Source organism: Protomyctophum bolini (assembly GCF_963924005.1).
Source record: "Protomyctophum bolini genome assembly, chromosome: 12".
In the NCBI taxonomy this organism is placed as follows: domain Eukaryota; kingdom Metazoa; phylum Chordata; class Actinopteri; order Myctophiformes; family Myctophidae; genus Protomyctophum; species Protomyctophum bolini.
In genome coordinates, this window is record NC_137873.1 from 14,039,861 (window position 1) to 14,066,487 (window position 26,627).

Genomic DNA, 26,627 nt, shown 5'->3' on the forward strand with positions numbered 1-26,627 from the left:
AAAAAGACTACAAAAATGGATGTTACACAGTATGACTTAAACCTTTTGCAAAAAAAAAAAAATGAAAATGAAATTCTGAAAAGATGAAAACAGTCCTCCAGCACCTGGGCTAGCATTAAAGTGTAAAAAAAGAAAACAAAAAGAAAAGAAAAGAAGAAGAAAACGCACACACCCTATGTTTACGTCATACGGGAGGCAAAACATTTCCGAAAAAGGAATGCTCAGGTTCAGATATCGCATAATGCCTGTAGACTGTTATTGGATATTTTGCTTCCACATGGTATTGCTTACAATTTGGAAGGCAGCAATGCTACGAGAAGTTCTGAATGACATAAAAATGTTGTTTTCTCATCTCTCTTTCCAAACAAGAGTTTGGACGTCGGGAAGATCACGTACTGGGTTTTAGAACCCCATGTTCTCATTAACGGGGCTAAAAATAAAAGACCATACAGTACGCGTCAACAGTTAACACACCATGTCGGAGGTATAACTGAACACGAACGCAAAAAAAATTGCAAATTAAAAAACCACTATAATCATAAAAAAACGAAAACATATTGCATCATTGTATTATATACACACACTTGCATATTAACATCCTTCACAAATAATCGAGTACTCTATTATCTGTACACTGTCCACTGTCAGACATGTTGCAAAATGCAAAATACCTTTTTATCATACAATACAATTTATATTCTATACAGGTTTTTTAATTGTCCGTACAGGAATATGCTAAGAACCCACACATGCCTTAAAAGGCCTTCAAAGTGCATGGTACGTGGTTCTCAAACTGCAGTCCAGGGACCCACATGGTTCTGCAACTCTGAGAGCATACAAACAGAACCAAATGGACCCTTACAGGTTAACTCTGAGACACTGTACACTCTCAGAGTTATGGGGGTCCTTGAAATAAAATATAAAAATCAAGTATGAGAACCATTGAGAACAACTTGGAAGCCACTTTTAGGAAAAGAATGACAGCAGTTATAAAATAAAGCCATTTATGCATCATTGCATGACAATGAAAAAGATAAACCGTTTTCGTGAGAGCGGGTTATAGTCATTCTTGGTTTTGCGATAGCAGCGGTTGAGGTTCAGAGGAAAAAAAAGAAAAAAACAGACATAAAAGTAAAAGATGTGCAAAAACGGACTCCGGGGGGTGCCCTGTTCTGAACTCTTGGCATTTTCCTCACTTCTTAAAATAACCAGCTCTGGCTTTCCTTCCTCATCACCTGGGTCTACATTCATCTACATTCCTGAGAGGATTGCATTACTCAACAACACCATCTCCCGTTACGCTCTGGCCAAAGTGGTGGACAGTAACTAAGTAAATTTGAATTACTTGAGTACTGTACTTTACTTGGATTAGCGTACACATAGGTGTCGGAGGGGGGGTCAGAAGGGTCTGAATGTCCCCGCACAATTGGGGGATGACTGGTCTATTTATTTATTTTCCCCGACCGGTGCTGCATGCTCGCCTCTCGCAGCAATGGCCATTCTGGCTGTAGTCTAGTCTACGTGCAGTAACTGCAGTTGCTCTCTCAGTCTCATCAAGGTGTCAGACAAGCAAACAAACAAAAAACATTTGTAAATTGCCCCCGCACTTTTTACGACCCGACTTTGAGTCATATTTGACCAGGAGTATCTATGCTTTTGACTCAAGTACCGGCGTTGAGTCTACAAACGATCTACAAGCTCACAATGTATCACGATAAAGATACATTTGAAAACTTGAAATGGGAGATTCTGCACAATGAGTACTTTTACTTTTGGTACATTAAGTACATTTTGATGACAATACTTTTGTACTTTTAGTACTTTAAATTCTTTCAAAAGTAAGCCTTTCACTTTATATATTGCAGTATGGATACTTTTACTTAAGTAAAAACATTGAGTAGTTTTTCCACCACTGCTCTCGTTGCGTTTCAGGCATGCTGGACATATCGGTTAACCGGACGCTGCCAGATCCAAAAAGCTTGCTACACAAATTTGTTTCACAGCTTATTGGGATCTGGGATCGCGGAAGCAAATTCGATGACGGGGCTGTTCCTTTTTTTCAAGATACTTGGTAGATGATTGGATGGGACCGTCTGTCTATCACCGTGTGGGCGTGCAAACACAACCAATCATATTGACGTGTCTATATACCGTCACATCTGCTTTTGCACATATCCCGCCTTTAGCTCACGCTGATTGGTTCGGTACGAAGCAGATCTGACTCAGGGCTCAACTCCGTCAGAGATCCCAGATGAGTGTTGTGTTGGGGAATATGTTTCCCCAATACCGCCCTCATCTGGCAGCGTCAGGTTACATATCGGTCAGCTTTCCTAAGAAAGGTTTAGGCCTACTGCAAAACACAGATTGTAAACACCGTCAGTGATGAGATGACTTGACCACTGGAAACCCATACGGTTGAGTGGTGTCCCTCAGGGTGCCGTGCTAGTGTATTGCTTCTGTTTTATGTTATTGTGGGGAAAGTTTTCGCCAAACATAGCCAATTGTCACATTACGGATGCTGGGATTTAAGTGATTCAAATACAAACACCGCTAGGCATTATGGTCTATGTACGAGCAGCGAGTCACAACAGAGCGAGGCGGGCTCTAGTTATCGGACTCCGTTATTTTATTTTCTTTACTTTTTTAAGGCCACTGCATTGTTCTTTGTTTTACAAACGTTTCCTTCTGCTCTCTCTCTCTCTCTCTTTTGGAAAATGGCGAACGATTTAATGTCTCTGTCAGAACCACACCAACTTCTCCCATCAAGAAGTCTTAATGTGTTTGTTTTCTTGTGTTATTTTCTAGTCCTGTACAGTTCTTTTTTTCAGTCTTGAGTTCCTTTGGTCTTCATTTGCAGGCGTCCTCTTCCTCCCCATTGGAGCCGTCCGCCAGTCCTTTAGCTACTTCCTGCTTTGCTTTCCAAAGCAGGAAGTGCAGGGGGAGGGGGTGGCATGCATCCAGGTGGCCTAGCAGGGAAACAGGTAGAAACCCCCACCAATAACTGTGGAGAGTGTGCAAAAGGAACCGAACCGTCCGGTTCCGTTTGCACGTTCTCATCGTTACAGACCCCATAAGGGTCCGCTTGGTTCTTCTATCAATCATTTAACTGGGGGAGCTCCATAGCTGAAAAGCACAGGTTCTAGCGGTGAAGCAGGTTGACTACCAGTTTGTACGGGTTCTAGCGTTGAAGCAGGTAAACCACCAGTTCGTATGTGGACATCATGATGGCGGTGTTGGGGATCTGCCGGACCAGGTGTGTGGTGAGGCCGCGGTACAGCGCACGGTAGCCCTCCTCCCGTGGCACGGTCAGCAAGGTCTGCCAGAAGGAGCGGTAGCGGCTGCCCTCCTCTCGTAGACGCGTGCGGATCACCTCTGCCAAGGGGGGAGGAGAACGGAGGGTTACACTCTCTGTAACCCAGGTTCTCTGAGTGGAGAGACTGGCTCTCCACTACATATTTTCAATATGTACGGGAACTGACCCGACGGGGCAGTGTTCATGGATATCTCTTTAAGACACATCTTCTATGGTGGCCCTGCCCAGATTCCAATCAGCGGGCTATTTAAGCCCCATCTGTGCAGTGCCACTTTGATTAATTCTTGATTGACACGCATTTCGGAGCGGCTCTTTTGTGGAGAGCCAGTCTCTCCACTCAGAGAACCTGGGTTACAGAGAGTGTAACCCTCCGTTCTCTATCGTGTTCGAGACTGGCTCTCCACTACATATTTTCAATATGTACGGGAACTCTCTAAGACACACCGCGAGGAAATAAGCAGACCAGCTGCCCCTGCGGCAGCCCGAGGCAGTTTAACCTGAATTCCGTCCGAGCCTATAAGTGGTGAGCGCCATGAGTCACAGGCGCTTGCCAAAATGCTCCAAAACTTCAGTATTCATACCAAGTAAGTAATACTCGTGGCCTAGGCGCAAGACGCCACCTAGGCTCAGCTGGCCCAGCACGATGCTAGGCCGGTGACCACCGGGGTGAAGGGCTTCTCAGGCCAGCCCGTCAGATGCCCGGCCGACCTGACCGGTCAAGGTGCTGGTGACCCTACCGCTGAGTAGCACGCAGGAGCGACTCCCACAGGGGGAGCGGATGCCACCACGTTCCATCGGTAGGACAGGGTGAATGTAGACAGAGTCGCCCATGTCACTGCTGTGTAGATCTCCGTCAGAGATACACCATTCTACAGCAACCAGGGGGCACTCCTGCCTGCTTGTCCCTGTTGGATCACCCCTGTGATCCGGTGGGACAGTCCAGCCTTCGACCATGGTCTACCCGAGCACTCTCTGATCAGGCCGTATGGTATAGAGTGCAGGGATTGGTGCCAGCACCACCTAACCATTGCCATGTAGGAAGTGGCAGCCTCCTTCATGCACTGATAGGGACATTCTTGTGGCTGACACTGCTAACAACAAAAATGCTGTCCTGCGAGAAGCCACCCAAGTGTCCACGCTTAATTGGCTCATGCCGCAAGGCAGACAGTACCACCTCCCGTGGGGGGGCTGCCGACCTAATGTGCGAGCACCCGGTACACCGTGGTCTCCCTCAGCCCTAAGGGGCGGAGGCACCAGCTGGCTCACTGCCAAGAGATGCCAGCCAGCAAACTAGTGCTGTGGGATCCAACAAACGGGCACCGGTCACGAGGACGTCCCACGCCAACATCCGTGGATGTACTCAAGAACGACGCAGGAGCGCAAAGTACCAACAAACTGGCCAGATGGAGATCCAGGATCACCGGAAACGACAATGGAGGGCTCGTCTGAGGACGACCTCGAGAGAGCTACAACCCATGACATGGTGGAACCTACTCAGGGGTCCACCTGAATTGACCGCCACTGTCTCGAGAGACAGCATGTGGGGGCTGGGTATCCTGAACTGTCAGGACTGAGGAGTGGGCTCGGTGTGCTGAGCACCTCTAGCCATACCCCGCCGGTTGGCCCTGGAATTGTTTGTTTACGCTCTCTGCCGTGTGGTCTGGCCGGACCGCGGCGGCAACGATCAGCGACCGTAGATGGCCTCAGAGTACGCCGACTAGGTCAGCTCCTCTGGGTTCTACCCCGCTACCCGCCGCAACGGTTTACAGCCGCGATGATCAACCAGGAGGTTCACCGACGAGGTCGGTTTCGCTCGGGGTCTCACAGCGCTTCTGCAGCCAGGGAACCCAGGCTCCACCAACGAGGTCGGCTTCGCACTTGGGACCCTTTGGCCGCACCGAGCGCCGTCTCAAGGTTTCCCCCGACGAGCAGGTTTCACCAGGGAGCGGACGCACGGACCGAACGCCGTCTCAAGGTTTCCCCCGACGAGCAGGTTTCACCAGGGAGCGGACGCACGGACAAGACTGAGGCTTCCTCCGCGAGGCAGATTCGGCACTCAGTCTTGTTGCTGTTGTTGTTGGCTAGCTGCGCCTAGATAGCCATGACTTCGTGACTTCTCTGGATGAGAAGAGCTTTCTCTGTGGTTTCAGACCGGTAACCGGATTCTACCCCGCAGAGTCACACCTAGGTGCATAAACGGCTCGCCGTGACACACTGTACACTGTATCGTGTGCTCTGCCCGACAGCCACAGCACGCTCTGCTGTGTCACTGAGCCCGGCTCCACCGTGAAACTACACCACGGACGCATGAGCTGACCTCGTCAGCAATACGCCCTATAGTGTGATAATGGCTGAGATTCAGGCATACTTCCTGGCAGACCCAGCATGTCATGTCTATGTTACCAAACGTCGGACAGACACAGCATGTCCTGTCTGTGACAGAACTACACCACTGTCGCGTGAGCTGACACCCCGCCAGAAATACGACAGTATAGTGCGCTATGATGACTGCCCAACATAAAGGGAAACCTTCGACTGACCCAGCACGTTCTGTTTGTGTCACTGAACCCAGATCCACAATACCGAACTACATCACCGGGGTGTAAGCTGGCGCAACACCCACAATACATGTATTCATTTACTCTTTGTATGTCTATTTCATATGGACCCCAGGGAGATTAGCTGTCGCTTTGGCATCAGCTAATGGGGATCCATTCAGTAAACCATACCCTGTATAGTGTGCTCTAATGGCCGTCTGACCCCAAGGAATAGTGTTAGTCCCGAAAACTTTCACTAAATCCTTCTTTACAGACCTGTCCGTACCAGGCAGGGCAGGAAAGAGGTGGAGCTATAGCCTGAGCTTAGCTTGCCCAGCTCTGCCAACCTGGGACAAGGTTCAAGGTAGTCTTTATTTGTCTCTCTTGAGAAAACCTTGTCTTGGAGACAGAGTCACAGCTGTATACAAATAGCATATACCCGTTCACATAAAAAATACATTTTTATGGGTCTGTCAGTGGAAACGACTGGTCTTTTGCCTCTAAAACAGGCATGGCCCCTCCAGCTTCAGCTGGAAGGAAGAGACCATTCATACAGGAGGTCCTCATACCAGGGCCCCCGCAGGGCACACACTGGTCATGGCCATCCTCTGTGGGCGTGTGAGCTCCACATGCAGCCTGAGAACCCCCTGCTATTTCGATCTCCTCTTGTCTCTATATAGATATATTCATATGTATACCTATATATTATTTATTATATGTGTACCTATATATACATATATATATACATCTTGTATTGTACACCATATTTTAACTGTTCGGAATGTGCTCCACAGGGAGTGGGCCCATAGTAATTGCTTGAACGTGAGGGGTCATAATCTACCCTTTGCAGCTCACAATGCTGCATAAACGAATCAAGGCAACATGGTACCCTAAGACATCCCCCTGACGCGGATTCTCAGTGTGCTCCTTTGTTAGGACAGAGTCCCCAAATCAATGTCCACAGTTTGTTTTGTGTCACCAGCAGAGTTATGGACCTCTGGAAGAGGTTGTACATAAACTGCTCGGCCGCTCTGAGGCTCTAGCACAAAACAATCTGACATTAAGCACACTGGAGGCTTCCAAACTTTTGTATATCATACCAGTGGGCCTACAAGTCCACATGCATAGTGTGTTGTTGTAGCCATTATCATACTTATAATAATAACAATAATAATGAATTGCATTTTTATAGCGCTTTTCCAAGTGCTCAAAGCGCTTTACAATGGTACATATATATATGCCTGTACTGTATTGTACAGACTGTACAATACATTGGTAGTGTATCAGCTTGCGTGATACACATACCTGTATGCTTGTATTGATACACACAGGTATATATATATATAAGCATATAAGTATATATTAACCAGAACCAATTGTGACAGAGTAAGCGATTTAATTGCCGCGCCTAACACGGTGGGTCATCTGGAGTTTTTGTCTCCTGATCTTTGAGCCACACCGCCCTCTTGTGAACCGTGAGGCACAGTGCAGTCTGGGCAGCCGTCCCTGACGAGCATACCTCCTACACTATGACGCTCACGTCAACCTGTCAATGAGGAAGTTGGAACACGCTGGAATTGTTTGTTTACACTCTCTGCCGTGTGGTCTGGCCCGGACCGCGGCGGCAACGATCAGCGAACGTAGATGGCCTCAGAGTACGCCGACTGGGTCAGCTCCTCTAGGTTCTACCCCGCCAATCGCCGCCGCGGTGTACAGCTGCGATGATAGACCCGGAGGTCTCACCGCTTCTGCAGCCAGGGAACCAGGGCTCCGCCAACGTGGTCGGCTTCGCACTTGGCTTTGGCCACACCGAACGCCGTCTCCTAGTTTCCCCCAACGTGGTCGGGTTTCACTAGGGAACGGACGCACGGACCGAACGCCGTCTCAAGGTTTCCCCCAACGTGGTCGGGTTTCACCAGGGAACGGACGCACGGACAAGCTGAGGCTTCCTCCACTGTCTAGCGGATTAGGCCTGCAGCTTGTTGCTGTTGTTGTTTTTTTGTGGAGCTACGCGGCGCCCCGAGAGGAGTCGTCGAGACGACCAGCTCTCTTCTTACCTAGGTAAGTGGACTGTGTGCCACGCAGCTTCATGTTCTAAATATATATATTTATATATATATATGTTGTTTAATAGTGTCAAAACTGCTGAGATACACGAAACGTCTGCTCTCGTGGAAATCAAAAAATCAAAGTGGCACTGCACAGATGGGGCTTAAATAGCCCGCTGATTGGAATCTGGGCAGGGCCACCATAGAAGATGTGTCTTAAAGAGATATCCATGAACACTGCCCCGTCGGGTCAGTTCCCGTACATATTGAAAATATGTAGTGGAGAGCCAGTCTCGAACACGATAGAGAACAATAGTTATTACATGTTTTATCCTGTTCATAGAAGCACTGAGAAAACTGTTGCACCTTTTCTTCGTCCTTTTTTCTTCAAACTTGACTACGGTAGCGGTGGTCTCAAAAACATAAGGGAAACTTTGACAGGAAAAGACTCGCTCACCGTATAAAAAAATAAGTAAAACTCCTTAGACTGAGACTTATATGAGAAATATATTTTATTTTATTTTATAATGCTGTGCTCATGGTGCTCTGTGCTCATGGTGCAATTAAAAAGCAAACATTTCAGTCCTCAGACCTTCGTCAGTGCTATGATCCTGTTCATAGCCTGAATGTTACAGTACTTGAGTCTTAGGGCTGTATTTTGCGTGTCTTAAGTACCAGGTCTTATTCCCTAACTTGAGTAAACTAAAGACCTGGAGGCGTGGTCAATGCTCTTTGGCCACTCAGAATAGCCAAATGGCATTGACCACGCCTCCAGGTCTTTAGTTTACTCAAGTTAGGGAATAAGACCTGGTACTTAAGACACGCAAAATACAGCCCTTAGTGTTCAGTTAACACGCTGAACACGAGTTACACAAGTTAATTGACTGTAGAACACTTTCCCTCCCGTTCGCGAGTTACCCGAGTTATGTTTTCATTGTTAATTCCGCATTTTTAATATATATAGGCACACAATAATAAACCACGTGGGTAGGCTATGGAGGTAGCGCAGAGCAGACATACTATGTGGGTAGGCTATGGAGGTAGCGCAGGGCAGACATAATATGTGGGTAGGCTATGGAGGTAGCACAGGGCAGACATACTGTGTGGGTAGGCTATGGAGGTAGACATACTGTGTGGGTAGGCTATGGAGGTAGATAAACTGTGTGGGTAGGCTATGGAGGTAGACATACTGTGTGGGTAGGCTATGGAGGTAGCGCAGGGCAGACATAATATGTGGGTAGGCTATGGAGGTAGCGCAGGGCAGACATACTGTGTGGGTAGGCTATGGAGGTAGCGCAGGGCAGACATACTGTGTGGGTAGGCTATGGAGGTAGCGCAGGGCAGACATACTGTGTGGGTAGGCTATGGAGGTAGACATACCGTGTGGGTAGGCTATGGAGGTAGCGCAGGTCTTGGAGGTGGCGGCGGCCAGCATCATGCCCACGAAGTCCGAGGCATCCTTGACCCCCTCGTCCTCCTGTTCCACCATGGCAGCGCGGGCCTTGGCCTCCCGCAGCCGCCGCTTGATGCTCTCGTAGATGACGAAGTGGATGACCGTCTCGGAGATGCCGGCGTACGACGCCGACATGCCCCGGTAGAAGCCCCGCACACCGTCCGTCTGGTACACCCGTTGCACGCACTCCAGCGCGTTCATGCGCCGCTCGCCACGCTTCCTGTGGGAGCGAAGGAAGGACGTGATTAGGTTTAGCGGTGTTGGCGGTCTGGGTGCGCTGGTTCTCTAAAGTGGGGTCCCGGCACCATATTATACCCACCTCTCATAAGATGCAATGGAAAAGTTATAACTGCACTCACATGTAAAAATGCACCATCAAACTTTCAGATGCTGGTTTCCCCCAGTGTGGAGGAAGAATGATTAGATTTTTTTTATTATTGTGATCTCTCTCCCCAGAAATATATAATCCTTTTGTTTCTGTTGTGTGTGAACAATAATAGCAATTCAAAGCAGTTGTCCTCAAAACCACACCTCCAGTCGCTGTCATAAGATCACGGCAGCAGAGCCTGTTTATGCACAGCTGCACGCGGAGCTCCAGCCCATCAAGTATATTTATGCTCCGTCCCGCGATGGCGCACGCAGTCCACTAAGCTCGCACCAGTCGCATCTGCAACGCGATGTGAGCTTATACATCAGCTGTTCTTTGCGCGCAATACTGTTGCGCAATGAAGTATAAATGTCTACCTATAGGGTGCAGTGAACCTCACTAGCCAACACACAATAGTAGGTTGAATGGACTGAAACCAGCGCCCCCCAATCCAGAAGGTTTGGAGAATTGATTGCATTGAAACAGTCATCCGAGCAACCAGTCTCAATGTTTGTAAACAAATAATTGGTCTATTCTGCACACATATTCCAAGCTGCAGGACCATTTTTCACCAGCAGGTGTCAGGCTCATGCATGTGATATCAAGCCTGTTATGTTGCATGTTTGGGTTTCTAACACAAGCATAGCCTGGGCACCATTTCATTTCGGTATATGATCTGGGCTGGAGCCGGATGATATGCTTACGTCATGTTGTAGGCAATGGTTTGCCTACAACAAACAGGAAGCTGTTTGTTGCTTCCTCTTTGATTAAAAGCAATAAAAGCTCTCGTAACGTAAGCGAGAGCTTTTATTGAGAGGGAAAAGGAAGTTGTCGCCGCCTGTTCATCCTGTCTGGCGACTACAAAACAATACTACAACATGACGTAACCACATCATCCGGCCCCAGCCCGGAACATACGGACTTTTGAAACAGAGACCAGGCTTTCCTCCGAGGCGGTGGAGTTGTTTACCCGGTGGCCATCTTGCCTTGGGGCTACAGTACAGTATGTTCTATGGCAGCTAAAACAAAAATTATAATAACTCCCTCAAATCTTGACAGATTTACAAACAGGTTGGTTTATTACGAACCTTATCAACGTGGCTATGATTCAGGATGCTTATCTGCTTAATGTTATTTTTTTATATGAACATCATATAAAAGCATACAAGTCTTTGACGTTTAGAACAAACCAAACCGTTTGAAAATCAGTTGAAAATTGAGTAAAATTACATGCCCCATAGACACAATGTTATGCTGCACCGAAGTAAGATGCATGTAGCGACGTCGCTCTCCATTGGCGAGCAGCGCGGTTGAGCCATCTAGCCTTTCTCATACTGAGCTATGATTGTAGCTATGTGAACGTGGTCGACGATTTATGGCATTTTCCCAAGATAAACAATCCTACATATTTTATTTCCAACATTGTGAAATGATGCACAAATGCTTTGCTGCTAAGAAGCTGTGGTCGCTCCACATGAATGTCACGTCTGTCGCTAGATCTCACAAGAGTGTGTTGACTTGTAGGTTTCCTAAACCCATGTCACACATATGTTACATGAAACATGTTTCGACTAAATATTGTTCGTCGACTCCATTTTTTCACAGACAAAAACTAATAAACTAAACTTATGTTTGGTTGCGCTCTGGTGTTGCGCTCTGAAGATAGTATATCTACAATCTCACATCGATGTGAGCATGTAAAAATATTGTCTATTTTCAGCCTGCAACCATGTATAAAATCAGCCATTACGACAACATCAAGGCTGCTCCAAATGACCTTTGGTCAACAAAATGTTAGTCGACTAAAATAGTATATTACTATGTGGGTGGGGTTGATGTGTGGCCCCACATGGCCAATGAGATGTGCACCTATTTATATCTACGGTCAGCCGTAATATGGGTGTCAGGGTTGTAGCCCACATGGTTCTCACCTGGCGTCCAGCTGTAGGCGGGTCTTGATCAGCCAGATGGGATTGGTTGCTGTGATGGCAGTGAACCCTGGGAAATGGAGTTCAAAGGGTCAGACACAGCGAGCAAAGATAGAGTCAAAGCCAACTACACTCTTATCATCTACATATAACAGACCTAATAGGAAGGCAGCACTTCACCCAACAAGTGATATGTACATGAATACTTCATGATTGCAAACAGTATATGACTATAGTGGAAGACAACATGGCAATATTGTAAATAGAATAGATTATATTCTAAACAGCATAAGTACCACACTGATCTTGTGAAATTCCACCTCGCATTCTATTCTACACCAGTAGGTGTCTCCCTGGAGTTACAGTAAGCTGACTGCAGTATGGATATGTGGTGTCTTTAACTTCAAGTGTTATATAACACAACAGTAGGCTGCTGTTTCTTTATTGTCTCATGGAACTTTATTTTTTAATGACACCCAATGATAGATGAGGTCATGCGAACATGTCAAACCTTAAGAAAGTTTATTGACTATGGCAGACAAACCCTTCCATAGTCATAACCAACGTTAATTAATTAACGTTACTAAATAGGATTAATATAATTAATTGTTCATATTTAAACATTTCAGATTAAAGAGGTAGTTCAGTCAATGGCAATGTGCATGTATATAAAACTTAAATCCATCACTGATTATCAAATGCTAGATATGATTTTCCTCAACCAAGCAATATACAATACAGTAGACTAAAACACTGATCTCTAAATGAGGACAGCTCAAATCTAGCTACTTAAATTGTGTCACCTCCTCTGTGGGCTAAAATCAATTAGTATACAGTAAAAATCATTGGATTCTGCGAATGTACAAATGGAGCTTTTTTTGGTGCATTTGTACATTCAGGATTTTGTGGCGTTCCACTGCCACAGCAGATGAAAAGTGGTGTGTAAACTAGTCTAAACCATTGGTTTTCAGCCAGTGGTCCTTGAGGGTATTCTAAGTGGTCCCCAGCTAAAGGATGGAGAGTTGGTAACTAAATGGACCCTTATAGATCTTGATATATAGACTCTTGAGAGTATAAAATGAAACCAACCAAATGAAAGTGAAACCGATCAGCTATTTCCGCAAACTTTCTTTGTATATTTCAGTTATTTGTCATATCTGCCCTGTGCATTTTTTTATTACCAGGCAAACAGAAATGTATTCTTTATTCATTATGTTCCAATGTTCAATGACAAAAACACAATTAAATCCTTAAACACAATCATTTGTGTGACAATTAATCATCAACTTAAATTTGTTATCGTGACAGCCCTATTTGTTGATACGTTTTCGTAAGAGTTCCTACAGGTATTTGTCTTATTATGTCCTGCGTCTGTTGATTAAACTATTTCAGCCTTTGAATAATGCACTGTCGTAGATACAGATACAGGTAGCAAAATTAGTACTGTTACTTTTGGTTACCAATACTTTCGCACTTTTACTCAAGTACATTTTGAATTCTGGACTTTTACTTGTAACAGACACAGTATTTCTATATTCCAGTATTGATAAACATTTGAGCGCTCTTTCCACCACTGCGGAAGAGAGGAAGAGGAAGTGAGGAAGTAAAGGATAAAGGAAGTAGCGTCTATGGCAGTGTACTCATGAGGGAACCAGCTCCGCCTCCACCGGGCAGGGGGGGTTTACCCCTTTACACCTAAAAAGCCCTAAAATTAGACACTGTACCATAGTCACACAAGCAGCAGTCACAACCAAAACTCGCACGTCTCCAAAAAAAAGGAAAATTCTCAGAGTTTTGTGGGAGGCTTGTTTCTAAAGTGTAGTTGCTTATTTAGGCTTCCTTCCCTAAATAATTTACTGTCAAGGACGACTTTTTAGGTTTTTTATTGATTAAGTTAGATGTGCTTTTCACCACCATATTATGAATACATCTGGGTTGCTATATATAGGCATTGATAAACAGGACATGAACCGTAATTTAAAAGGTCTGCCTCCATCCACTTCAACTGAATTTGTAAAATCCATTTATCCCAGATTATGTTTTTGATCAAAACCAGCGTTATTCACGGATCATACTGTAAGCAATGCGTCGCTGGTAGCGGATACAAAATGTATGTTTCGGGTGAATTAAAATAAGATCACAGGACACATTACACAGCCGTTTTTACTTCTGGTTCACGACCAGTGAGTTTTTTGTCTTACTTTGAAAAGATGTGGAAGGGGAGAACAGGAGGCGAAATAAATCTAAATCAGTTTTAATGTTGTTTAAACCTTACATTTTCATGTAAAATAGAGGTAAACAAAATGGTTGCTCCTTTTTGGGGGGGCTTGTTTTCGTATAGACCTGGCACCGCTCGCTTCTCTCGCAAAGACCTGGCAACACCGGTAGAAAGCGGCTGCTGGCACGTTAAAAACGTGAGTGTGTGTGTGTGTGTGTGTGTGTGTGTGGGCCCGGGCCTCTTGAAATGTGATCCTTTTTTGCAAAGATAAGTCGCCTGGAGTTAAAGCAGAGCATGGCCTAGTTTAAGGCTTGGTGCTATTCTCATAAACATGACCTCTAATGCAAAGTTGCAAACAGGCCTGTACTGTACTGTATGTCTGTCTGTCTGTCTGTCTGTATGTCTGTCTGTCTGTCTGTCTGTCTGGCCCTTATGCTCCTCTGAGAGCATAAGGGAGAGTTGAATACAGACTCAATGGTTCCCAAACACTGGGTCGGGACTCTGGGACTCATTTGTGGGTCACGGACCAATTTTCATGGGTCACGAGTCACGACTCGACTACATTTAAAAAATAATAATAATAACATTTAAAAAATAAAATGATAAATGGCCATAAATAAATTACAATATATAGGCTAATTAAGGAGTAGTGAAAATAGCCTTGACTTGAAAAGTTTGGGAACCACTGGGCTACAGTATAGAAGTAATGATTTTACACAAGAGCAGCTGGTGCATGCATGCTAGTGGGAAGTACATTTACTCAAGTACAGTAGCTAAAGCGAGTATGTTGATACAATATAACTTATACTGTTGATACAATATAACTTATACAATCGGTATGGTACCGTATGCTAATTCAATATAACTTATACAATACAGTATGCTAATTCAATATAACTTATACAATCTGTATGGTACAGTATGCCAATTCAATATTATTGTAGAGGTTGGATTTTGTCTCCCTGCTCTTCTATTGAGACATTTAGATCGTGTCAAAGGTCATGTCTTACCCAGATTAATCTAGTAAGAGAGTAATGACACTCACGTTGACTCTCATTGTAACAATGGAATGCGGAAGTGCTCATTCTATCTCAATGGAATAGTTCCAGACATAGGAGCAATGTACCCGCTTTGCGGCGAGATCAAAGCGTGTCACCACTCTCTTACTAGATTACTCTGGTCTCACCTAGACACAGGATCTGGCACGACTTTTTACTGATGGTCAAGATGAAATTGATCCCTCTATTAGCTCAATGGTTAAAATGTCAGCACTTGTGCAGGGAACCGCCGAATCAACTTTATTGTCACATCATAGTTTTACAAGTAAAAAAGTGGCTGTGTACTGTAATATTATATACATTCAAGGTGCAACGCTATTCAACCAGGTTTAAATTATTCTGAAAGGGGACGTGCTGCATAACGAGTATGTTTACCGTTGCTACTTTAACCCATTAAGCACTTGTGTCATTTTAGAGTTTTGTATTGGCTATTCAAAAATAGCAGATATACACCAGTGAGACGCGCAAACGCGGGAAGCGAACGCAGCTCGTACATATTTGGGGTTTTTTAAGATTTATTTTTAAGTTATTATTTTTTTAAGTTAAGTTATTTTTAAGTTAAGTTTTTAACTTAGCCATAACCATATAAGGAGTCCCCAAAGCAGCTATACGTCCAAATATGGAGTGTGTTGCATAAATCACAAACAAATCACTCAGCTCCATATATGGGCACAAAGGTGGACACACACACACACAGACAGACATGATCTGCTAGGTCTCATAGTAAGTGCTCACTGCGTTCGCAATCACTGCGTTCGCAATTATACAAGCTCAAAGAGAGTCACTTTGTGCCGCACTATAAGCTTGTGCATCAGCTACACACACACACACACACACACACCTAAGCCTTCATTCTATTCTACGTTTTTTTCCACTGCAGTTTGACCTACATTCTCAGCCAGCAAAATGTGTGTTGTTGAGGAATCCTTTTTTGTGTGTTAAGATCAGGGGGGCAGTCAGACAGATATTTTGTGAAGCCACTAAGGAAATGAAAGTTCATATAATGGCCTGTTGTGGCGCTGTCATTGGACCCAGAAAAACCCATAACCCCATAGAAGTCCATGTATTTGGACCCAACTTCACCTAGACTGTATTACCTTAATAAACATGGTCATGAATACTTTCTTCTTCCAGTCACTAGTTTAAAGTCTCATTTCTAATGTCATAATATTCTTTTTGGAAAATTATGGCCCCATTAATTAAAAAAATGACCATAAAGTCGCGTATGTTCTGAGGGGCGTGGCTACCGTTACAGTCTATGATAGGGATTCCCCTCCCACTCGAGTCAAAATAAAAACCAACGGAGAAGAAGGGGGGAAGTCCCGCCTCGTTGTCTGGGCCAGCCAATGGCCAGCTGGGCCAAAACGGATCTAGAAAGATGGCGACTTTCATTGCAAGGACTGACAGGCTTCAATTTACGTTCATGTTAGACCCGGGGAACGCTTTGTCCATATTTTTTACAGTCTATGGTTATGATACAGCGAGGTCAGTCCGCTGCCCCCCCAGGTTGGCAGAGGAAGTGTAGCGCCCAGGATTACATTAAATAATTGACACTGGGTGGAAAAAAATGGGTTGCAAAATCGTGGGATAAAAATTCTTAATAAAAAGATACAAGAATATATATTTTTCACATCTGCCAGCCAAAGTTATGCTAGCTGTACAAAATGGTATTGATAAAACTGGCACTTTATTAACACACACACACGCACGATGCAGCGCAAGGCATGCCGCTGGCTTTAATTGGTCACAGCTGTAATTAATCGCAGGCTTAATAAAACTGATTCAGTTTGTCTCAGTATTAAGAAATGAACTCTTTTCAATAGGCTACGTGTGTTCGGTTGTATGCTGTTTTAGATGGGTTTTCTGCACGCATGATTCTACATACTAGTAGTAGTACCGTACCACACACACTCATCATATTTACTGGTGGTATAAGTTCCATTTGAAATGGTGCTCTACGTGCTGCTGGTTAAAACATTCTCCCCTCGTCTTGATCCTCCCAGTTTTGAGCCACGGTTGCACCATTTTAACTTCACTGTTTATTAGTACTGTAACTGGCCACTGTTTAGCTCTTTGTGATCCGTTTGTGATTTTAGACACATCGCAGACACAAAGCCAACATAAATATACACAGGCACGAGAGCAGAGCAGAGTGGGAGAACAGCAGAATTACCTAAATTTGTTTTAAAAAAGGAATGAAAATTTCTAAACAAGAATAACTGGTTTTCCAGTGTGTGTGTGTGTGTGTGTGTGTGTGTGTGTGTGTGTGTGTGTGTGTGTGTGTGTGTGTGTGTGCGTGCGTGCGTGCGTGCGTGCGTGCGTGCGTGCGTGCGTGCGTGCGTGCGTGCGTGCGTGCAGGTGAAAGGTAGCACTAGACTGGGTGAGAGTGAGGTATACATTACATAGTCCCACACGTGTGGGGAGGTTCATGAGAGCAGGCCGGGACAATATGGGCTGGGTCACTGTGCCAGGAAGGACCCATAACTATCTCACCTATTTGCACTACGTGCATGCTGAGAATGCCATGTCATGAACTGCTAACATATATAGGCTACTGTATATATAGCTGTATGCTCATAACCACGTTAACCCCAGGCTCTATTTTGGTCATGACGTTTCAGTCATTATGGGTCGGTATTCTCAAAAAATAGACTAGGTCCTTGTTGGAGTTGAGGCATTACATTTAGTTTGACACGGTTCCACAGATATATACTGATTTGCAAGCTCACAACGCCTCACACTGTGAGGCGTGTGCGAGCCCGCAAGCTCACACACACAAGCTCACAACGTGTCGATGTAGATTGGCTAGTTGAACTATTTTAAAATGTTTTAAAATAGTAATACGTTTAGGGATAAGGGGTGGTGCATATACTATTATGTTGGGGTTTTTTTTACTGTTGAGTGAAGACCACACACTGACCTCGTCAAACCCTGGATAGCCATACATGGAGAAGACTGGATCATCACCTACTAGATATATGGAGCCCCCCAGCAACTCTACATGTGACCTCAAACCCATATGTCCATATATGGAGCTGACCTGCTCTCACATTCCATATGTTGATCCTTCCCCACCCGGCCTTCCTCTTTGATGTCTCCCTTTAATTTTGACTGATCATCATTCAAACTCTAGACGGTTATTAGTGCAGCCGCATCCAACAGGCCCGAAAATTAAGGGCCACCCCTAGATCTCGATATATGGATCTGACCTGTTATGATATTCCATATGTTGATCCGACCTCATCAAACTCTGTACACTCAAGACACACTCCATATATGGCCAGTACAGAATTCATTCCATATGTTGATCTTTCCAAAGCACTAGCACTCGCCCAGCAATCTGCCGTCACCCAGGTGGATGTGTGCACTTCTTGCCCTCACGCCATCTTACTGGTATAATAACAGCAAAGTAACTTGGAAGACAAATCGCAATAAACTGACTATGTACAAGCTGTGTGGAGAACAAGGTAAATCAAGTAGAGTCAAGTAGAGCCAGTACCGAGCAGGCAGTTGAAAACAATATCTTAACTGCTGCAGAATTGAGTTCATGGGTTTAACGGGGCCGCCCTGTGTGAGGTGAGACCAACAGCCCTGGTAGAGGACGATGACAAGACACGTATCTGGGTCAGCGGGGTGTGTTCTCTAGAGGGGACAGGTGACTGTAGCCCTTTGTGAGGGTGTGTTCTCGGAGGGGACAGGTGACTGTAGCACTTTATGTGGCACTTTTTGTTTAACCACAAAGAAAAGCCAAGCTCCAGCGCTCTTCAGTGTGAAACATCACAAGCCAGCCAGTCACGTTTACACCGGGGACTTGAATGAATGTCGCGCCTTTGGTTTGACAGTAGGACAAGTCAATCACGGCTTAGGGGATGAAATTCAAATAAATTACCCATGGATACTGGTGGGAATCCAGCACACAACACATAAGTATGAATCGGGCCATAGACGGACTGTCTAGACATGATGGTTACCTGCCAGTCCAGCAGACAGCATGTGCACCTGCGTAGAGTCAGGATCCAGCACTCCATTCAGCTTCTCCTTGGCCATGGAATAGGCTGCAAAGTAGATGGCCCTGCGACAACACAACACAAGAAGCGTTATACATTATTTAACAATCGTGTGTGTGTGTGTGTGTGTGTGTGTGTGTGTGTGTGTGTGTGTGTGTGTGTGTGTGTGTGTGTGTGTGTGTGTGTGTGTGTGTGTGTGTGTGTGTGTGTGCGCGCGTGCACAAGTGCATGTGTGACTACACCGTACACCGCGCAACACAAAATGGCCAGATTTAGTGGCAGATTTAGACTTCCGTGAGGAATTAATCAGCGGTGGATGTCCCAGAGTGTGTGTCTTCAAGCAGAAAGCTAGGTATCATGCACCTAGTGCCATATTGCACATCTGCATGTAGTGAATATTAAGTCATTCTCTCGTATGTAATGTCCAGCTCCGAGCGATGATACTGGGGAAAGCTGCTCCATGTGCACGTGAATGTACATTTACACACATGCATGTCATGCACAATGTCGGGTCCGGGCACTTTGGCCCTTTCCCAATTACCCCCTTCTCCATGGCCCTTAGCCCTTCCCCTTGCTGATGCGCGTTCATGTGAGGAGGAAGTGTTTTCTCAATTCTGTTTGGACCAAGGGTTAGGGCCGAGGGTTAGGGCCGAGGGTTAGGGCCGAGGGTTAGGGCCGAGGGTTAGGGCCGAGGGTTAGGACCAAGGGTTAGGGCCGAGGGTTAGGACCAAGGGTTAGGGCCGAGGGTTAGGGCCGAGGGTTAGGGCCGAGGGTTAGGGCCGAGGGTTAGGGCCTGAATCCCCTTCAGACCAAGTGACATCGCGACGTGACTTAAAACGGAGCAACATCACAGAGGGCTGAAAGGCGGACGAGGTAAGAAGCCTTTTTTGTCCTTTATTATGGAAAAATATTATAATAACCAATATTATTAAAATGTATTAACATCTGCATCGGCAAAAATATCGCAATCTCATTTGGCGCTGCATCGGCACTTTATTCTTTTTTTATTTATCGCCGGTGCCCCGGTGATACAACTCGGATGCAAGCTAGCTTATTAGCAGGCATCAGTCCGACCCCCCAGACCACGATATGTCAACATTCTGCAGTTTTGGACCTCTTAAAAGCCGTGAAATAGCCTACTGTACCTACATAACGCTGTCACTGCATAACGTTGGCTACTCGCTGCAGTGATAGCTATGGTTTTATCATGACCAATGTTAAGCTAATCCCCACAAGTTAAAAGGGTTAAAAAAGGAATTGGGAAAGGGCCTTGGTGTATCAATGGGTGGGGTTCTGTGGTCTAATGCTGCAGGGGTTGACATCAACTTTTTGAGGCCCCTCAGAGGTAAATTTGCCATTCGCTTGTCAGGGCACAATAGTCACTTGTCCGGGTAAAAGTGAGTTATTTTACATTAATCCTTAGACCTTGAGACCGATTCTAAAATCGCCTCATAAATCCTAACCTAAGTTTTCTGGAAAACGTACACAAACATACAAAAAAACAAATGTTCCCAAATCGTCTAATCGCAATTATGTCAGATAATCGTAATTATTTTGACATAATCGTGTCCATGTTGTGTTTTAAAGTATAATGTATAGAAATGACAGTATTTTCTTGGTATATTTCAGTTATTTGTCAAATCTGCCCTGTGCACTTTTTTATAACGAAGCCAAAAAGGCAAAGAGAAATGTAATTTATATTAATATTAAATGTTCCAATGTCACACAAATAATCTAAATTATTTGTGTGACAATTAATCGCCAACTTAAATGTGTAATCGTGACAGCCACACTGAACAACATCAACAATTGTCATGTGAACGTGACTTTAGCAGCAGGAAAAGCGGGACACAAGTCAACACATTCTTTCAAAACTATTGCATTCCTGATTCCGACAACACAAAATGGGAAGCATGCGGCGGCAGAGCTGGAAGCACAGCTGTAACAATCACCTTGCGTAACAATGCTCGACCTATGACTCAGCCTGGAGTCGCACTGGACACACACACGCACACACACACACACACACACACACACACACACACACACACACACACACACACACACACACACACACACACACACACACACACACACACACACACACACACACACACACACACACACACACACACACACACACACACAAACTGCAAGAACAACACGCCCAATGTAATATAGTTCTAGTCTGTCTGACCACTGGTGTTGTTTTAGGCCAGAGACCAAAGCCTGAGTTATACTTGGGTGCGCACCGGAAAATAGCATATCTACAGTACAAGCTCACAACTCGTAATGCGTTGTGAGCTTGTAGGTCGGCTATTTAGAGGGCACACCAGAGCCCACTAATTTCCGCTGAATACCTGCTCAAATCCATACAGTCCAGAGATATGAATTCCATTGCACAAGTCTCTTGACGGCTTATCATTCTTCTTCGTATTATTATTTACTGGCTTGGCACTGCACACAAGACGAAGGCAACGACGAAAAGTCTATTTTAGAAGTGATTGAGTGTGTAGGTCTGTCAAAAAGGTTTGTTGTACATGCAGGGGAGGTTTTGTTTATTGTATATTCAATGTTCCATTAAATCTACAAGAATCTACCAGTTGACTCCAGTGACGTCGCTGCAGTCAAATATTTTCATGTGAAAACGTGCATGACATTTTCCCTGTGAGAAAGTGACATTTGGGCTGTGAGACCATGGGATTTTCACTGCGTTTATGATATTCATTGTGAACTTCAAAAAATATGAATCAGGTTCATGTAATGGTGACCATAGACAAAATGCATCGTGGGAAACCACCTCGTCCACGTCCAAACCATTAAACCTTGTGAACTGTTCCTCAATGTTTCTCATGCCAAGGAGCCCCAAATTGATTATGAATTTGGCCACGGTCGGACCTGAAAGTGTTTCTTAGGACCTCCAGAAGAGAAGATATGTTTTTTTTTAAAGAATTAGTCAAAATGAGATTTTCAGATAGCACTTTGTGCCGCACTGCGAGCATACGTTTAGATCTGCTATGATGTAAATCTAGCCAATGATGTAAATCTTTGTCAAATGGTCTTTATAGTTATTATAGTAGTTTATGATCACATATGATCTCGCAATCATATGCTACATGCATTGGATTGCTAGGTGATTGAGTAAACAGAAAATGAACTGGAAACAAGATGGCCTAGCTCACCCGTCCACATCAAGTTGTTTACATTATTTCAAATGCCTTTAACTAGGATTCCTTTCCCAGATTGTAAACCTGGTCAAAACAAGCTTTATTCAACGGCCCACAAACGTTTTCCCACATCCGGTGGGAAGTCCACCTATGAACCCCTAATTGCTCCTGAAGTGCAGTTTGGTGCCTTGTATGGTTAAAGCACTGTATAAATGCATCATTTACTATTCATTTTATTTACATATTTAACCATAACATACCTGGAAGGCGCCACGCCCACAAGGTTGGGTCCCAACCCTCTGAAGAGTGATCGAGGCCCCTCTCTCTCCATGATCAACCTGCAGTGACATAAACATATACACATTCATCAGAGAATCGCTTAAACGTACAAAGAACTCATATAAATTGGCAATAATTGTTTAGTGCAGGGGTCATTGTCCGTAGTCTCCGTACATGGAAAACTGTGTCCGTGGAAAAGACTTGTCTTGTGGCAAATATTTAGATTTTCTGTTTTTCTCTCTCTCTCTCACACACACACAAGTTGAGTCAAGTTCCATCCACTCCCATTATAAGGGGAAAAACCGGAAAGAAGGTCCCCATGCAAGTTGAAGCAGCTCACTAAGGTAGGCACTAGGCCCTAACCAATGGGATAGATAGCTACAGGTGTAACGATATACTAACTGCATCAGAAAATCTATTTTCATTTCAAGATTCGAAGTACCGTATATCGATATATAAACAGCAACATTTATTAAATTTGTATATTAAATAAATGAATAAACCTGCACTATCCGCATGTTTCACACATATTTAATTTCTTTGCTATAGTTACTGTATCGATTTAAAAAAATCGAATCGCATCATATTGTATCGCCATGAATGAACCAATATCGTCAACCTTGTATCGTATGATCGCTGTTAAAAATGTATCGTTACAAACCTAATGTACATCTACTACATGTCTGGAAAACTGGACAATCTATTTGAAGCTGCACTTTGATGGCACTGCCCACCAGCTGCTCAAACACTTTGATGGCACTGCCCACCAGGCTCAAAGCCACGGAAGATATCACAGGAACGGCTGAAGTGCTGCCTGGGCTCACGTTTTACTTAAATAATCCACTGTGTGCTTGCAACCTTATTCTGTGTGCATAGAGCCTATATACCAGACCAGCTCAATTCAATTTCAAAGATGGAGTGCTGTGATTTTTGTACTTTTTCCAGCTTTTCATGTGTTTATGAGGTGACAAAACTTCATTAGACACCTTTGTGTGGTTATGTGCAATGATGACATTTCAACAAATACTGTACACTTTTTTGAAAAATGATATAATAATACCTGGTGATCATGTGGGAAAACATCACGGCACTCCATCTTTAAATGTACAGTGTAGATTGGCCTGGGTTCCCAAAGTTAATAAACGGTATCAAATGAGTGGCCACAGTGACCAATGCATATCACACCAGCAGCAGGGGTCCTTGGATTTAAGAAGGCTGAGAATAAGTTATATAATGATAAACGCTTGCTATGTTTAGAACACTGTCTGCTTCCGACGTTGCCTCCAAGAAGATCCCATCCTGTGTAATAATTATATCTGATCCTAGTAAAAGTGCAGGAATTCAACATTTACTTGAGTAAAAAGTACAAAGTACATTATGCAGAATGTCCCATTTCGGAAGTTTTCAAATGTATAAAATACGTTTTCAAATAATTGTAGTGGAGTCGAGTAGTTAGTTAGTTTATTTGTCTCGTCATGGTTTATCCCAGCATTATTATATACAGAGAAAAGGATTACATGATACAATTGACCGAAAAGGAAAGGGCTGAAGCCGAAGCTTATTATGCCCACCTTTTTGATATTTAAGTAATTTTGTAGAAGAAGGAAGCAAAAACGCAATAGTAGTATATAGTAGAAGCAAACGTATTTAAAATTTGGAAGGAAAAAAGGAAAGAAATACCCTAAAAATGTCACCTAAGTACAGTACTTGAGTAAATGCTTACACCAGTAAGTCCTTTACACCACTGGTATAGTGTAACCTGAGCATTCAGGGCTTTCCATGCGACCTACGAGATGCATCATGTAGTCTTCCATTGACCTGTCAGTATGTCTTTGTGCTGTAACATTTGTTGGCCGGGTTAATAATATCACTCACAGATATGTGTCACATATAAGTTTCAACTCATTGGTGAATTAATGCCCTACTTCGTTGTACAAGACCATTATAAGAGTAGAGACAATAGCCAATCTAAAAGCTTGAGCTTGTAGATATGCTATTGTACGTATGTAACCTTTTTTTATCAAATGTAATGTTGTCCAATATGTATGGTAGAGTATGCTATTAAAATAAAACTTATATTTTGTATACACCTATACAATTGGAGTGATTGTATTTGGTCTCCCTGGTTAACCTTGTATCTTTCTCCTTGTATCTCCATATTTAAAATGTGTATGCTTTTTCGTGAAATGAATGCCCTCCATCATACAAGAGTGTCGCACAGAAGTAGCGAGATCTACTAGCTCACAATGCCTCGCCATGTGAGTTGTGACATTTTAGACATTTGAAAACGGCATATTAGTAGGCTACTTTAAGTAATACTACTTAACTAATTTAAATACATTTTGATGCCAATACCTTTGTACTTTTACTATATAAAAATAGCAGACTTTCACTTAACGTAACAGAGTATTTCTACATTGCAGTATTGATAATTATACTGGTAATGTGAATCCTGCATGTCACAAGGGTCTATTTTTTCCCCCAAAAAACATTATTACAAATAAATGCCCCCTCAGTCTTCAGTACCAAGGATGAGTGTTTTCGATTAATTCATCATGGTTAAAGTTACAATGGGTTTGTATAGAAAGGGAGTGTGTTGGATTAAATGAATCAAATATCTAAATACTGAATCAAGCAACTGTAAAACTTTCTGGGGTGTTCACAAAAGCCTGAGTAGACAATAAAATAAAAAAATTTAAATGAAATATCCCTTTAACTAGCCTCTTATGAGATGTATTATTCAGTACCTTGATGTTGCTTGTTTGTTTTTAGTTTTGCTCTATTGTACAATGAGATGCATGAAAGTGCTATAGGAATAAAGATAATTTTCATAATGTTTAAACAGCAAATCCTCTCCCCATTGCTTTACCTGTATAACCTCTGTGGTGTGCAAGTGTGTTTACAGTAAACTATGTTGTTGTAGGGTATAATGAGTGGGCAAAAACTCATTGTCCTGCAATAGTTGACCATGTAGACTTAAGTCTATTTGTAATTTTTGTTTAATTTTTAAACGATAAAAAACGGGGAAGCAAGTGTAATTTTAGATTTTAGGGTATTGCTATATAGCGAATACTTTTGAAAAGTCTTGAAAGTGTTTGTAAAATCTGGGGTCCCAGACACAAAACCTTTTCAAACGGGGTCCGTGGCCAAATATATATCAATACGGGGGTCCTTGGCATGAAACTATTTCAGATGACAATTATTTTTGCATAATCGTTTCCATGTTGAAAAATGTCCATGTCCAACTATTTCTGAAACATTTTTTTGAAATAATTATTTAAAATATATTAAACGTGTCAGTGATTGATTTTTTTGTATATTAAAGTTATTTGTCATATCTGCCCTGTGCAAATTGTCATTACGAAGCCTAAAAGGCAAACAGAAATGCAAATCAATGTTCAATGCAACAAAAAAATAATTGTTAATCTCAATTATGTGTGTGACAATTAATCGCCAATTTAAATGTGTAATTGTGACAGCCCTGATCACTCAGCCCTATATTTTCAACTGTCTCATAACGTGCATTCCTGGGACCCTTATTGTGTATCACTGCCCTTTTCCCTATGCCTTTAATACACTGTATGTTACAATTTGTCTGCTTCGTCTTTTACTCTATTTATTATTTGTATTATAAAGCACAGCACTGTGGGTCGAACGTGGCCGTGCTCGTTTTAAAATGTTGTCGGTGTCAGGCGGAAACCTCTCATCTCCATCTTCTAACTCTTTGTGTTGTTGCACACATTAACGCCCTACTTGATCACACTACAGTAGATTTAGATGAATTCTGAAAAATGATGCATGCTACGAAACCATAAGAATCCATAAGAGGTTTCAACCCGACAGAGACGATGTGCATAAATAAGGTTTGAGCTGTGTTGAGTTGAGTCATATGATCTGTTTTATATCTATCCTGAGTGGGAGGACTAGAATGCTGAATGCGGTATTAGGTCAGCCTGACATGAACAGCCTATTATGGGATGTGTGTGGAACAGTCACTGTAGCCTTGCTGTGTCATTGTAGCAGGCATGTACTCTCATAATAGTCCAACAACAAGTGGTGAACAGTAACAAAGTACAATTGCTTTAGTACTGAAGTACATTGTTTTAACCCAATTAAGACCTACTTTTCCTCTTCTACCCCAGATTTGGATATTTGTTTTACCATTGAGCTGAGCTACTAGAGCCTGCCTGCTTGCTCAGGGGAGAATTGAATCTTGACCATCAGGTCTAACTTCAGGGAAACATAATACAAC

The 26,627-nt window shown here is 43.5% G+C and overlaps 1 protein-coding gene across 1 annotated transcript in view; it reads right to left on the bottom strand.

The window, feature by feature from the left end:
- Window positions 1-553: 553 nt before the first annotated feature.
- LOC308325471 (solute carrier family 25 member 36-A-like) overlaps window positions 554-26,627 on the bottom strand; it is a 34,330-nt gene continuing 8,256 nt past the window's right edge. Inside the window, exons 3-7 of the mRNA XM_080777966.1 lie at window positions 22,357-22,434; window positions 18,894-18,994; window positions 11,650-11,716; window positions 9,279-9,571; window positions 554-3,372 (exon numbers count right to left, since the gene is read on the bottom strand). Coding sequence (XP_080634092.1) covers window positions 3,179-3,372; window positions 9,279-9,571; window positions 11,650-11,716; window positions 18,894-18,994; window positions 22,357-22,434 — 733 coding nt within the window. The 3' untranslated portion in view covers window positions 554-3,178. The remainder of the gene's footprint in view (window positions 3,373-9,278; window positions 9,572-11,649; window positions 11,717-18,893; window positions 18,995-22,356; window positions 22,435-26,627) is intronic.